Below are 16,646 nucleotides of genomic sequence, written 5' to 3'. Positions count from 1 at the left end.
CTCACAACTTTCTTTAAGTCATATGACCAGAAAGTAAATTCTTTGGAGTCATGTATCTGTGTAGTGCCTTTTTCAGTATTCCTATCAATTCTAGAAGGTAGTTCCTATTTGCTTTCACTTGGGAAGGACAAGTACCCTTGGACAGTAATGTCTCAGGGATACACTGAGAGTCCAACCTATTTTTCTACAATCTTTATCATCAATAAAGAATTTCGATATCAGTCCTCCCTTCTATAATATGTAGATGACCCCCGTGTTCAACTTCTGGAGAGGCATTTCTCAAAAACAAATTCCATCTCCTTCAAGAACTAGCAAAAAGGAGACACAAAGTATCTAAAGAAAAACTTCAATCCTATAAATCCCAAGTTAAATATCTGGGACATTTGATCACTGACCATGGCCTTCTCTGGATCCCAAAAGATTTCAAGGTATCTCGTGCCTTCCTGCCCCTAAAACCAAAAGACAATTCAGAGGGTTTTTAGGGTTGGCAGGATGTTGTAGAAATTATATCCTAAATTTCTCTACCATGGCTTAGCCCTTCTATTCCCTTCTTACACTGACCAAACAGAGACCTTTACATGGGCAGAAGGATCTCAGGAAGCCTTTAATAAGATAAAGCACAGAGCCTATATAACCTTCCTACCCTGAGGCACCTATTGATTACCTTTTTCCCTTTTGTTCATGAGAGAGAAATGTAACTGTTGACTCTTAATTGATTTACAGGAACCCCTCTTGAAAATATTGAATTAATTTGGTTTGCTGATGGATCTTACCTAAAAGAATAAACAAGTCAATATCAGGCTGGTTACAAAATTGTATCCTTAAATGGAACAACTGAAGCTGACTCAATGCCCCAAGCAACTTCTACCCAACAGGCAGAACTTCATGCATTAAGTCAAGCTTGCATCTTATCCAAAAATAAAACTGCCAATATTTATACTGACAGCCAATATGCCTTTGGTGTTGTCCATGACGTTGTATTATTTTGAAAACAAAAGGTTTTCTGACCTCCTCTGGACAGAAGATTAAAAAAAAAAAAATAGCGCTTATGTTTTAAACCTTTTAGGAGCCATTCAACTACCTAAATCTCTACCCTACAAAAACCAAAAACTCCAACACACTCTGTGACAAACAAGAGAAAAGCATTTGGCTGATGCATCTGCCAGGAGAGCAGCCCTAAATTTAGCCCCTAAGATAATCAGGGCATCCTTAACCTTGGCTGAGTCCTTTATCAATATGAAGGACCAACTTCTAACAGCATATTTGGCTGCACAACAAAGTAAGAAAAAATGTGTTGAACAAGAATGCAAATTTAAACCAAAAAGAAATTTATGGGTAGGTCCAAGTGGATGGCCAGTCTTCCCTGACTGTCTGCAGAGAAACAAGTATTAACAATAAATGTATATCATGACTTTTAACGATTGGAACACTGACAAAATGATCTTATGGGGAAATCAGTACTACTGGAAGCTGTCTCTCAAAGTCGGTTCCCAAGTATACCAGAAATAACAAATTTGTTCAAAATAAACCCCTAAAAACCCATTCATACCTCTATGGAATATTTTCCCTATCTTAGGTCCCTTTGTTATGTGGCAAACGGATCTCATCCAGTTGCAGCCTTCTTAGGGATACAAATTTGTATTGGTAATGATCCGTATGCTTTCTCACTGGGTAGAAGCATTTCCATACCACAGAGCCACAGCCTCATCAGTGAGCAAAATACTATTGGGAAAAAAATATTCTCATTTGTAGAATTCCCTCAGAACTCCCTAATGACAGAGGTTTCCATTTCACTGGTCAGGTAATTCAATCTGTAAAATCTGGCACATCCTACATTTTCATTGTGTTTACCATCCCCAGTACTCAGGACTGGTGGAATGCACCAACAGGATTATCAAAAATCAATTGGCAAAACCCATAGAATCCTTTAAAGTGCTTAGGCCCAGAGCTCTGCCCTTGGTGTCGCTCAACAGGAAAAAGCAGGTTGTCACCCTTTGAACTAATCACTGGCAGACCTATGAGGCTAGATGGAAGGAATATATGAACCAGCTTTCCAAAAAGGAGACCTTTTAATCTACTGCAAGGAACTCATAAACTAACTTATAGCTCATAGAGCAACCTTTTCACAGCATGCTCCCAGAAGACAAAGACATACATTACCATGACCTGTAACCTGGTGATGATGTTTACTGGAAACGTCATCTCCAGGAAGATACCTCATAGCCAAAGGACCATACCAAGCATTATTAACCAATCTCTGTACTGCTAAACTCAAGGGTACTGATGCATAGATTCATTTTAAAAGTGCATCAGCTCCTGAATGGTCATCTGAAGCCACTGGGGACCTTACATTTAAAGGCTCCAGACAGCCCAGGACCATCTTGAAGACTACTCAGCCAGGATTAGAAGCATATGACACCTGATACAGACTGCTTCCCAAGAATCTGGACCAGGCCTGTATATTAAACCCTTTAGCCAATAAACATTCATGAAATATTTGGTATCCTACTCCTTGTTACAGCAATAACTGTACTCCACTTGATTCTTCTTTTTCCTCCTGGTTTCAATTGTTTAACTCTGTTTAAAGGGTTCTGATTTTACTATACCCAAGGATGATTTTTCTGATCCTATTCATTCTGTCCTTAGTCCACAGAGAAATTTGGCATAAAAATACCCTTATTTGGTTATCCCAGTCTATGGCCAAAATAGGAGACTTATCTAATTGTTGGACATATCATCATAAGCCCCTTACCAACTCTATGGTAACTTTGTTATACCTGTCAATAATTTTTCATCCCTTCTGAATTGTACCACAAATCAAACAACCCCTTCAAGCTCCACTTACTGTGTCAAGATAGTTTTGCTGCCAGGCAAAACATACCCCATGATTTTGGGTCCCCCTGTCTAACGGAGTACCAACGATATCCATGAGCCCTCCTTTATCAATGGCTTGAATCAAAAATAGATATCCTTCTGTATATCTTGCCCTGACCCTCTATGTAACACCTTCTAACAACTAGAAATGAGATCTATAGGCTGGGCAAACAAGCCACTCAATTCCTGAAAAAATAATTACACTAAACTACACACAGATCTCTCATTTGATCATAAACCCTCTTCCATACTGGTAAACAAATCTATAAATAACCATACACTAGCAGGTGTACTTTGTGTACCCTCAGGACACATTTGTCTGTGCATATAAAAATAAACCACAGACATTCAATTGTTTAGACAGACTCCTCGGAAAATGTCTCCTGGGTTATATAATAACTCCATTCACAATTCTTAAATTAATAACTCAAGGTTCCCAGAAACCAGGAAGACAAAAGAGAGTCCTTAATATAATTAAAGGTTAACCTGATGAAAATCCCTCTGAATGAGGACAACAGGTGTGGCCACTCCCAAAACCGTCAACCTAGTTTGGGGGTCAACTCTTTAGAAACAGCCTAGTTTGGGAAAATTTTTAGTTCCTGGCCTGGGATAGTACCTGCATGGAACAAATACATGATATGAAACCTATCCCAAACTATAAACAGAATGGCCAGATCAACTTCCAGAGCCATTAGAGCTCAAAAGAAATCTTTAGATTTTCCCTCCTGTGTGGCCCTTGACAACAACATAGCTTTAGACTACCTGTTGGATGCCCAAGGAGGGATGTGTGCTATCACAAATACTTCCTGTTGCACCTGGGTTAATGCATCCAGCCAGGTGGAATGGGAAACAACTAAGCTTTTCAAACCCACCAAACCCCTAAAAGGAACTCCCTCCCCTGGAATAACAAGCTTGTTTAACCTTAGATTTCCATATTTATTCAGCTGGCTTCCAATTGGGATGGGGACCATCCTAAGAATGGGGCCACAAATAATATTACTCACTGTTTTATTAATCTCGTTGTCTTAATGCGACTATTAACTCTGCATTTCTCAGTGTTGTACAACTCAGGAAACAAAAATCATTGCTCAAAGGCTTCAAATGATACGCCAAGCCTACTCATGTGGACTTCCTCATGCTCCCATCATAAATTTGATAAACTGCTCAAGTAAAGACAGTGCCTAAGCTTTGTCTCCTGAAAACCTCCCTGTTGCATAATTGTGGTCACAAGCTCTCCTCAAACAGACCAAACACCCTGCCTCTAGTTTCCCTCCTCTGTGGGATGTGACTTTCTAAAAACTAGCCTTCCTAGTGCAGAGGACACCTATACCAATGTTGGATGACCTATTAGTTGAGGAAAGATTTTGATCAAAGGGGGAGAAATGTGAAAGAAGCATCAAAATGGAGTCAGTCTTGCCAGGAGAGCTATTTAAAATGGAGCTGGGCGGGCTCTGGGCTGATGGCTCAGAGCCTGGAGCCTGTTTCCGATTCTGTGTCTCCCTCTCTCTCTGCCCCTCCCCCGTTCATGCTCTGTCTCTCTCTGTCCCAAAAATAAATAAACGTTGAAAAAAAAAAAATTTAAAAAATAAAAAAATAAAAAAAATAAAATGGAGCTGGGAGGCCATTAAGGATATTTATGCATGTTCCCACCTGAAAGAAAAGATGAACTTCAAAATATAGGTCACTGCCAAACCACAAGCATCCTGGAGTACCAGCTGCAACTCTGCCATTTCAAGAGAAATGAACTTTTTTCTTTTACTTAGAAATGGACTTTTTGCTTCATGATAGCCCTTAGCAACCAATCATGGCCAGATAAGAATAGCTTCAACCTGTCAGCACCAATCATAATACTTGACAAACAATTTATGTGGCTTTACTGGAAATCCCCTCTTGCGTTTAAAAGCCCTCCTCTTTTCTCCCAACTTTGGAACACATTTTCAATTCCTGCTCAAATCTGTGTCTCTTGGATTATAATTCTCAGACCCCAAATAAAAACTTTTGGTTTGCCCTTCAGTCTTGCTGTATTTCTCAATCGACAAAAGTACAATGCCAAGCATCAGAGTAATTCTCCCTTACTGATTTCTCAACAATATCTCTAAATTTCATTTGTAAAAATTAATTTATTTCAGAATTGAAGGAAAAAGTGTGGTAAGCAACACAGTAATTCTGCCCTTCTGACTTTCCAACAATTTCTCTAAATTTCTTTTATAAAAATTAATTTACTTCAGAATAGAAGGGGAAGTTTGAATGCCAAGCAGTATAGTTATTCTCTCCAACTTCCCCCTAACTTTCCTGCATTTCTTTTTTACAAAATGATTTCAATTAACTGAACAATTTATTTTGTAATTTTAAAGAAAAAGAATACACTCAAAAATACAGATGATAGAATATCTTTTTATACTGCTCAAGCAACTCTCTCTGATATTAAATCAAGAACTATTATTTTGGTCTTTTGATCTCATTATTCTCTAGAGGAAAGGCTTTAGGTTAAGAAAGAAAGTTATTGCTATTCTGAGCTCCTCCAAGGGTCAGTCACCTTGGCAACTTCAAACTATGTATCTAAACCTCTACTTCTTCCTGGAGCACAGATGAGATTTCCCAATTCCCCAACTCTGTAGAGGAGGAAGCTAGCATTCCTTAAGGCCACTTGTGCCCTCTGAGACCTGCACATATGATTTTCCACTGTTAAGGCTGATAACACTTCATTCTATTCCCTAGCCACAGAAACATGTCCCAAGATTCGCCTATGGGTTGCTTCTAAAAGTTGAACACAACAAATAACACCTCATCAAGTTGTATACTTGAAATATGTGCAGTTTACTGTATGTCACTTATAACTCAAAAAAGTTATTTTAAAAAAATGAGGATCCTTGACAACAAGACCACCCTAACTCTGCTCAAAGTAAGCCAAAGGAATAATCCCAAGCAGGTGAAAATTCATCCAGAAAGTATTCGGGGATTTTCTGTATGTTAAAGATAAATAATTAGTAGAGGCTTCAAAATCTAACCCACAGAATATGGCTACTATTATTTGGTCTGGAAAAATGCTAGACACAACCAAACCCTCACCTAGCCTCATTAAAAAAAAGATCTCACTAAGGTAACACAACAAACCTTTCAGCTTTGAGAAACAGAACTTCCTAAAATAACACTAAGATAAATCAATGATGAGATATATGAAATGTATGCCTAGGTTGTATAAATGAGCAACTAACAACCAATAGTTATTGAGAGTCTACTATGGGCAGATGCTGTACAAGGACCTCAGGAGACCAAGGTAAACCAGAATGAAGACAAGGTGCTGCTGTCAGGAGCTCACTTTCTACTGGGAGCAGGCAGAGTTAGGAGACAGTAACCACATGAACAAATAAATTATTAAAGGAATAATAACAATGGTGATAATAATCACAGCTATCACTTATACAGCTCTTAATAGGTGCTAAGGCACTGCTTGGAAGTATCATTGGAATGAAACCACCCTAGGAAGTGGTTCTATTTTACAAATTAAAGAAGAGGCCCAAAGTCAGTTAGTGGTAGAGTGAAAACTTGATTCCAGTCATCTGGATTCAGGGCACAAGTTTTTCTCCACAATCATACCACCAAATGTGTGAGGTAAAGCAAGCAGATGAAAAGGAACTACTGTAGATAAGGTAGTGAGGAAAAGTTTGTCAGAAGAAGTGATATTTGATCACAGATCTAAAAAACAAGAAACATAGCCCTTAATTCTGATAGTGACTTAAGAGTAAAAATAGTTGTCTATTGGGCATACCTACTTCATGCCATCTACACAAAAGGAATGCTTATTTTTATATTATATCCATGGCAGAGGCACAGGTTGCTAAATAATTAAATATTTTGGTTGCTGTTAAAAAAACTGGACAATTGATATTCAAATGAATGACTAAGAACCAACATAAAATGATAAACTTAATACAATTTATAGTTCACCAGAGTCTACAATACACAATGGTTGAAAAACATCCCAAATCCCACATTTAGCAGTTACTTCATTCAAACTTTTTTGCTTGCTAAGAATCATGTCATACTTGTTCAAATGACTGCTAAACTTGAATGAGTCAGCTCTGAATTAAAGACATTGTTAAAGTCTTCCATCCTATCTTACAGAAGACTGGTATTTTTTAACAAATAAAGAAAAAAGCTACTGGTTTCTTTTTTTAAGCTGCATTCAGTCCTTGACAAATATACCCTTTATACATATTCTGGCATGGTGTCTTCAAGAATTCCCCAGATTTCCCTAAGAGACCCCTACCCCTCATGACTTTCCAGCTTGCTCAAGTCTAGGCAGATCCTATTTAAGCAGAATAGAATCCACAACCTCTATGACTCAACCCCAATCTTAGGAGCTTAAACAAAGGCTCCAAGTGATAAATTCAAGGACCTTTATAGGGCCATTTTTTGCCCTACTCATTCCCCTCAACCAGAGGCTCCTTCTCTGTTCAAAACTTGAAGAATTTTGTACTTTAATAAGGGGCCATTTGCTTGCAAGTTGCTATACCATTTTATCACCTTATTCTAATACAGATACAGACTGTAGTACACAGTTATGGGATGTGGAGGGAGAAGAGAAAGGACAACTGAAGACAAAAAGGGAAGGCAAACTATTCGAACAGCATTTCTATTTCTATCTCAATCCTCCCACTCAATTCTCTTTACCGACCTCTAATGCTCAGCTCCTTTCAATTTACCCTACCCTCTAATTCCACAGCTGAACCTCTGACCCCATGGTTCTACTCCAGGTCCACAATCCTATCCTCAGGCCCATCCTGTTTAGAGTTTCTGCCGCAACCAAGTTCCTTGAACATTTCCATTATCAAAGCCAACCAGCTAGGAGTTGAGGGGGAGTTCCAGCTTTTGCTGAGATCAAAGATGTCACTCTGGGACTCAGAATTCAATTGTGAACTCATTTCTCTCATTATATGTGGTGGTGAGATTCTTTTATTTGATCATACTATACTCTGGCATATTCTGGATTACAGACTAATCTGAGCTCCAAACCACTATGCATAAAACACAGCATGTCAGACCCTTCAAAATATGTTATACATGTGATCCTCCCAGAACTTCTTGGGGGGTAACAGTTTTTGGAGCACTGTGGAAAAAGCAAAATCACTTAACAACCATGGAGACTTAAATGTATATTTATAAGAGATAAGAAAATTATTTACAAATGGATTTTTATAACACAGCCTATTTTTATACTGGGGACAGTCTGGACCCTGAAGTGGTTTACAGAGCAAGAGAAAGGCCATTATTCAGGAAAAAGCTCTGTTTTTGATTCCTTATAACTGGCTTTACCCCATCTAAGATTGTCTTGTAAGACAGTCTATACTTTATTTAAATAGTTGAATTTTGGTAAGTTCCTATTGAAATCTGCCTCCCCTCAATTCCCCTAAAGGCTAAACCAGGTGTTACTAATCCCCAGATGCTCTGCTCCTACCAGAGACTTCAATCTGATGGCCTGACATCAAAGAAATGTTCATAGTCTCTTAGAGATAGATGATTTGTTTACTGTGTCTCAAATGGCAAAATTCTGGTTCAAATGAGAAAAATACTCATTTGAAAGAAAGGAGGCAGAAGAATGAAAAAACCTTCCACTGGGTAGATGTTTATCTTTCCAACTTAAGTTAGAATAAATAATTCTAATGACCCGAGTGACTCACAGTGACTCTGGATTTGCCGGGGGTGGATCTTTTACGCCTATCTGCACAATTCTACACCTGCTCAGTAACAAAAGTATAGCAATCCTTTTTCATGCATCACAAACCAAGTATTGGCATGTAATATTGATAATACCTAACAAGTAAAGACAGGCTTTCATTACTAATCTTGTGCTTACCCATGCTTTTCAGTGTAACTATTCAAATACTTGGAAATGCTTATAATTTTCCATGACCCACAGCTAGAATATATATAAATAATGTACAGAAAGGATTGCCTGAGATGTAAGAATTTTTTTCCTGTTGTTTACTTTCAAAGGAGAAAAAAATATTTCAATAAATAGGAACATTTGAAGGGTATGGATAAAATTCAAGGCTCATACATGGTTTGAATTATTTTTCCATGGGTATACAGTAGTCAAACTGATTTTTAATGAAATCTTTGGCAATCTTACTGTCTATGGGAAAAATTGAGTGCTAACTACAATGACACAGTTTGTCATTTTAGTTTTCAAAATCATGCCAAAACAAACGCCTCAGATAAAAAGATGAGAAAATAAGTGCTGGTGGTTTTTCCTTCTTATATGCTTCAGATACATGCTTTAATATCTTAAGCAACAGAATTACTTTCAGTTCCCCCAAACAATCGGTGTTCTCTCTTACTTTTTGGCTGTTGCACATTCCAGTCTTCCTGCATGGATGTTCTTCCTGCCATAAAAATGTTCTTCTTCCATTCCTCTTGGTTAACCCTTATTTATCCATCACACAGATATGCGCTAAGAATTCCCATCTTCCAGAATCCTTCTGTGACCTCAGCTAACCCTTTATGGTTGTTTGGGCTGTGTCTCATTCTTTAAAAATGCCTTCAATTTTCAGCAAGAAATTCTTATAACTAAAGGACATGAATGCTTATGATACATGATGTAGGCCTCTTGTAAACTGTCACATCCTATTTCATTTTTAATTTGTGCTATTCTTTAAATAATAGAACCGTGTTACTTTATAGATACTGTCTATAAAGATTTCACTGAGTCAGGCTGGCTGTAACCTTTCTGGGTAAAGCTGATTAAAAAGGGAGAAGGGACTAAGGTGTTGCTGGGATGACATGGGGGAAGATTCATTCACTTACTTCATGTTTATTAGAGGCCTACTCTGCAAATCACCATTCTGGTTCTGATGACGTGGCAGATAAGGAAAGAAATAGGTACACAGATACACTCACTTCCCACCTCACTCAGAACGTTATCAACCAAAGCTGGCAAACAGAATAGAACACCTGCAAACAATATAGGTACTGACAGGAAGCATACAGTAACATTTAACAAGACACAGGAATGCTTTTGGCAGGGGGATAAGGTAAAGAGTTTCAAACATTTCATAGTCTTCAGTAACTGTAGGTGGATGGAGGAATTCTTCCTAATCCATCCAGTGATCTGGAACAGGGCATTCCTGATGTTTTGTGTTGTGAAGACGATGATTTCTTCTCCTTCCCCATTTCCTCCTTCTCCTTCCCCATTTCCTCCTTCTCCTTCTAGGTTTTTGTCTTTCTTTTTTTACCCCAGTTTTACTGTGATATAATTGACATATAATACTGTATTCCTTTAAGGTGCACAACCTAGGAATTTGCTGTGTGTACATATTGCAAAATGACTGTTAAGGACTTCGTAATACCCAAATTGCATAATTAAGATTTGTTTACTAAGCTGAATACTAACATGTTTGAATTTTCTACAGATTAACTTACCTCAACATATGAAATTGGAAATATTCCTATTTTGTCTGCCAACATTCCTTCAGCCCAGTTTTCATCCACTCTGCGGATCACAGTCAGAACATCATCCTGAAGAAACAGCAAACATTAGTCTCTTTGATCCCATTAAGTTCATCACTTAATTTCCCTTTTCAATAAAGGGGCTCAAGTTTCAAGAGTAAATGAATCAAAATGCCATGACCTATCTTTAGTACATGAATCCAATGTTGCCACAAACTAAGTGGCCACTACAACCTGTTGGTTCTTTCAGACCGTTGTAAAACTATAAACTCCTTCTATACAGGGGTTGGCTGCTCATTATGTTAAGATCCACAAATTACAACCTTAAATGCTACTCACCCCAGCCTCTTGAACTTCCGTTTTAGACTGGCTTTCAGGCTCTTCTCACATTCTCTCTGATAATACACCAAATACCCACCTTTAAATGCATATCCTACTGCTTTTCTTTATAAAAAACACTATTGTTTATCTACTTAAAATTTTAAAGGATTTTATAAATTCAGTGGATATACTCCTGTGTGCTTTCAGCAAAGAAATTTATGTATAAAATAAGGAAGTAATGATGTTTCATTTTGTTATTCATAATTCAGTAAGCTAAAATCCCTGAGTGGCACACATACCGTATAAAGTGGCTTAGAATTAAATTTAGGCTATAAATATGAAAATGATACCACACAGACTATCAAACAAAATTATCTTTCATATAAGAATGGTCTAGTTTTAGGGGCGCCTGGGTGGCTCAGCCGGTTGAGCATCCTACTTCAGCTCAGGTCATGATCTCACAGTGTGTGAGTTCAAGCCCCGCGTCGGGCTCTGTGCCGACCGCTCAGAGCCTGGAGCCTGGAGCTGGCTTGGCATTCTGTGTCTCCCTCTCTCTCTGCCCCTCCCCCACTCATGCTTCCTCTGTCTCTCTCTCTCTCTCTCTCTCTCTCTCTCTCTGTCAGAAATAAACATTAAAAAAAATTAAAAAAAAAAAGAATGGTCTAGTTTTTTGTGACTTTAAGAAAACTGCTTCCAGGTATTTTTAAAAGCACAGGTATTTTTAAAAACTATTTTATCTTTTTGTGAAAGGAAATATAAGCCATATTCCTGTGTATCTGGGTCCACAGAAAGAGTTGGCAAACATTCTAAATTTACCTTTGCAAACGGGAGGCAATCTTTGTCTGCTTCCTTGTCTTTCACTTCAAAGTCATAAAGTGCTTTGCACTGAGGTGGGGGCTGAGGTAACGGCTTGATGATCTGCACAAAATTGGTGGGAAAAAAGCCATGGATCCCGTTGACTTCCCCATGGTACCAATTTTCATCCACTTGTCGCCGCAAAATGATGATGTCACCTTTGCTGAATTTAAGGTCTCCAGGCTCTTTCCCTTCGTAGTTGTATAACGCTTTGGCACAAGGTAACTGAGGTATACCCTTAGGGAAAGAGATGAGTTTTAATTAAAGAATGATCCAAAAGCGTCTAAAAATTTAACTGTATTATTATTTTTAGTCAAGGTCAACTCAACACAGAGTGCAGGTCTCTGGAGTTTAGCAGGTGGGAAAATGAAACACTTCCTGGAGGAAGTGACACATAAGCCAAGTCTTCAAGGATACATAGGAGTTAGCCAGGCAAAGCTGGAGTAAAAGATAAAAGTAAGGCATTCTCACTAGAGGGCACAGCACCAGCAAAGACATGGAGCACACTGTGCAGAGGGACTGAGTTTTATAAAGAGTGCAGGAATTATGGAATATAAAGTGTAGGAGAAGTAGAAGCTAACTCATGGAAGATCTAGAATGACATGTTAAAGAGGTTCAATCGCTGTGTCCTTCAGGCAAAGACAAGCCCTCACAGGTTTGAAATACAGATGGCCATGGTAAGAATCATGTGTCAGTCAGGCAGATGAGGCTGGCATGAGAGTGGAAAATGGACAGGAAGTGGGCAGGCGGACAGATAGCTATGTGTTAAGCACAAGCTTTAACTAGTTGAATTTTTTCTTTTTTTACAGCTTAATCTTTCTAATGAATAGGAAGAAGCATTACTCACAGTACTGCCCTCTCCCTGTGCTCCTCCATCTCCCCGCTCCCCAAAAAAGTGGATCACAGTTTAATACTCTTGAGGCAACAGAACTTCGTAATACACTTTTTAAAAATTACTTTGGTTTCTGGTCAGAGAGTTAGAGTCTGGCTTGCTCCTAAGCCAAATTTCTTTTGTTAAATATTTTTGTTTGGCTTAAGAGGAATAGCCAATTCTTGGCTCTCAAAATGCTATTGGCAGTCATCTTGTGTTGGCTTGATCCATGTGATGTGTTTGGTTAATGAGAGCTGCTCTAGAGGCCAATATCCTGAGAAGACAGGAGCTGAGCCTTCCAGAAGTTCTGAAACCCTCATGTGCCCTCTGACTTTTGGACCCTGACCTAAGATCCTGCCTATGAAGGCATGACTTCTGTTATCTGACCGTGACCTAATCTCATAAACAATTCTGCTGTGCCCCTTGGTTTCTGCAGAAGGAAAATGCCCATCAGGAACTCTAGCGCCTCACAATCCTGTGAACTTTAGTCATATTCCCCTTCAGTGTCGAATGCTAAGGAAGGACTCTAATTTTTGTCTACTCTCACAGAGATGCTTCACTGCATTCTCTACTTTATTGTATATTTATTGAAGTCTGGTTATCAAAATATAACAATATTTCCCAAGGCAGGCTTGAGGAAATAATAGTAAATAAACATAGAAATGAATATTATTATGAAACAGTGCAAGAGTGATGGAGTCAAAGACAGAGAACTGACAAGTCCTGTAATAAACCAACTCTTGGAACACAGCTGTATGGGACCACGATAAGGCAGTTTTACGTAAGGGTTGGAAACATAGACTCCAGAGCCAGAATGTCTACGTTTGAATCCCAGCTCAGCCACTTACTAGCTGTGTGCCTCAATTTCTTCATTTGGGTTGCTGCGAGGATTTGGTGAGTTAATGTATGTAAACCGCTACAAAAGACCCAGCAGTTAGTAACTGCTGTCACACCCATGAACTATTATCATCATTGTCACTGCCCAGTATGAAAAGCCTTGTTCACCAGTGAAACACAGCACCTGAAAATGTATTTGTCTCTACGCAGCTGGATGCTATTCCTTTTTGGACGAATTCACATAGCAATTACATTTTTAATACATATTCACTGTATAGCAATGCAAAGAATGTTCCTCCAAGGAAGTGCTGGAATCTTGAAATGTGCGTTTCTGAAGCACACATTTGTTTTCTAAGTGGAATCCATTCATCTTCTGGTTGAACAGAAGAAATTACAAATTCACTGACATGCACGGTTTAATAGGGGATGGCATTTTAGATGTGGCTGTAGTTCATCTTGACAGGGCTAATGTAAGGCATTGGAAGCCTGCATGAATTAATTGAAAATCCTATTACAAACTCGGTGACAAATAACTCTATTCACCATTATGGCCTGTTCTCTCGATTTTTTCCCCACCTCAATTAGCTCTGTTTGGCCTACTCTGTCCAAATCCATGCCAGCCAAATCCATGCACCAAGATACAGATTTAGCACTCTTAGAAACCATTCTGAATTGCTTCTTGAAGAGATCTGTAAAATTCCCAAAAAAACCACAGTATGGTTCTTTTGTGATATGCTCACGTGGAAACTGAAGGAATTTATTTCTTCACAGATCACTTCCACACACCAGTGGCCCAATGGACTTATTAACTTTTCCACCAAAGCAAATCTATTAAGTACCCCTAAAATCATCACACATACTTAATACAATGAATGGTAAGGATAAAACTCATGATAACAGTGATATCCATTATGGTTAGCCTAGTTACATCCCTGTGACTGCAACCTAAAATTCATTAATTCACACTGTTTTGCTAAATCTTGACTGCTAAGGCTATTTCAGTGATCAATAACCACAGAAAAAAGAATCATAAAGCTTACGGCAATCTAATCCACAAGCAGATATTTGCGCATCTGGCTGTGTTTTTCTATGGTGTTCTTTTTCAATTAAATTCTAAGAGGCTAAAAAGCCATTTTGTGTCAAGTTTCTCAAAAGAAGGTTTCCCACATTAAATAAAATGAATTCTACTCTGATTTCAAATCAAGCAAAGTTCAGTGATCTTTAAAAGACTTATTCCCACACAGACTGCAGATGATTAAGGATAAATGGTTACACAACTTGGAAGGGCAATAAAAGAATGAATTTTCCTTTTGCAACATCTGAAGGATAAAGTCAAAACAATTGGTTTGATAGCCTCAGACTACTCTTGTGGGTAAAATACGTCCGGGGCCCACGGAGGCACTGCCTTCTCATTCATCTCCTTTGAAAGGTCTGGGAGTCATGTCATCACCCAGGCCCTTTGCCCCCCGTGCCTTCGGCAGGCTTTCCAAACTGCTGCCTTTCTTCTGTATCCTCTCATCAGGCCAAGGCCCCCGAGGATCTGTAGAGCTTACATTTCACTTGGCTACACATGAAAGGGAGGCTTAAAAGGAGAGAAAGCCAGAGAGAAACGGACTCTGCAGTCTAACCTTGAGTTTGCAGCTGTCATTCATGCTGCCAGCTTTATCAAAAACCTTGGCAATTTAGACAGGTGAGCGATTATAACGATTCTTAATCTGGAATACATTTCAATAAACAGTGACTATTTTGGTCATATAGAAAGGAATAAATATGACGGTGGACTAGTTTTACTCTTAATTTTTGCTTCTACATTATGTATACAGATATTTTACATGACATTAAAATCCTTATGAGACCCACACACAAATATTTTTGATGAAATACTCTACACTCCATTTTTGTATCATCAAGTGTATTCCAATATATCTAGCAAAGCAGTACTTGAAGATGTAGCTGAGATTCTAATGGGTAAATAAAACATTCACTGCCAATTTATTTTATAGACTCTAAATGCCAATGCCCAGATATACATGCAAGACAGCCTCTTTAAATTCAAATTCCTTCATGCATTTCTTACTGCTCCATAAAGTAAAAAAGATTCAATGACCTACTAAAAAGAATATCTGGAAGATACTCTTGCCATAGGAACAGCACCATGGTGTACATAATTTAAGAATTTAGTTAAGTCTAAATGGGCATGAACTATGGCTGATTTCAACTTGACTTTCAAAAACTTTCCAGAAAGAACTGAAGCGTAAAGAAATTACAGTAATAGAAAGTACTACATACAGAGTAACAAGTAGCAAAATGGTTCAGGAAAGGATTTTTTTAAATGTCCTTTGGACAACAAAATACATGTTGGCTTTTCCCTACAAAGTGAAAATCTATCGGAATATACCAATAGTATTTTGCAAAAATATTCTTCAATAGTTAAAAAAGTCTTACGTACTGATATCAAGATGTCTAGGTTGGATTATTATTCAAATATTATTTGACCATCCCTTGAAATGTTTCAACCTCAATATAACAAACATCCAAAATAAGTATTACAAGTTATTTTTCCAAAGCAGTATCAGAAAGGACTAAGAATCCCATAATTCCATAATAATCATTTTTTTTTTTTTTTTTTTTTTCATTTTTTATACGTTTATTTTTGAGAGAGAGACAAGGTGTGAGTGGGGGAAGGGCAGAGAGAGAGGGAGACACAGAATCTGAAGCAGGCTCCAGGCTCTGAGCTGTCAGCAGAGCGTGATGTGGGGCTCAAATCCACAGACCGCGAGATCATGACCTGAGCCGAAGTCGGACCCTCAACTGACTGAGCCACCCAGGCACCCTACGTTTCTTTTCTTTTTAATGTTTATTTACTTTCTGAGAGAGAGAGAGAGAGAGAGAGAGAGAGAGAGAGAGAGAGAGAGAAGATCCTAAGCAGGCTCCATGCTGACAGCAGAGAGCCCGATGTGGGGCTTGAACTCACAAACCACGAAATCATGACCTGAGCTGAAATCATACACTTAACTGACGGAGCCACCCAGGCACTCCCATAATAGTCCATTTCTCATTTGTTCTTTCCTTTAATATTTATTTCTGGACAGCACTGTGCTGAGACATTTTCTCTGATGATCGCTCTCTTAAGCTACCATCTGCTATCCACCCCACGTTTGTCACATAAAATTTTCTCATCAGACTAATCATATCTACCAGCACTCTGAGGATGGCAGTTGTGAATAGACAGAAATGAAGAAAAACATGTTTTCTTCATTCACATTTACTCGTTTTTTGGTCCTTATTTTACTATTTCACTGCCATCTTTTCTTGCATGCTCATTTTCTTCAGCATTCTCCTTAAGCAGACTCTTTCCAGGTTGCCTATCTTTCTCCTCCACTCCAGACATGGTGCCTCAAGAAAGTGGGCTGAAGCTGGCTTTGCACTGCTTTAGTGC

The 16,646-nt window shown here is 38.5% G+C and overlaps 1 protein-coding gene across 1 annotated transcript in view; it reads right to left on the bottom strand.

Annotated features, from left to right (window-relative positions):
• SH3RF1 (SH3 domain containing ring finger 1) overlaps positions 1 to 16,646 on the bottom strand; it is a 182,034-nt gene that overhangs the window by 55,407 nt on the left and 109,981 nt on the right. The window contains exons 3-4 of the mRNA XM_040470877.1: positions 11,461 to 11,736; positions 10,297 to 10,392 (exon numbers count right to left, since the gene is read on the bottom strand). Coding sequence (XP_040326811.1) covers positions 10,297 to 10,392; positions 11,461 to 11,736 — 372 coding nt within the window. The remainder of the gene's footprint in view (positions 1 to 10,296; positions 10,393 to 11,460; positions 11,737 to 16,646) is intronic.

This window comes from Herpailurus yagouaroundi, unplaced genomic scaffold (genome assembly GCF_014898765.1).
Source record: "Herpailurus yagouaroundi ecotype Mexico unplaced genomic scaffold, PumYag 28, whole genome shotgun sequence".
Lineage (NCBI taxonomy): Eukaryota > Metazoa > Chordata > Mammalia > Carnivora > Felidae > Herpailurus > Herpailurus yagouaroundi.
The sequence above is the reverse complement of the archived record's forward strand: the minus strand, read 5'-3'. Positions and strand labels throughout refer to the sequence as shown.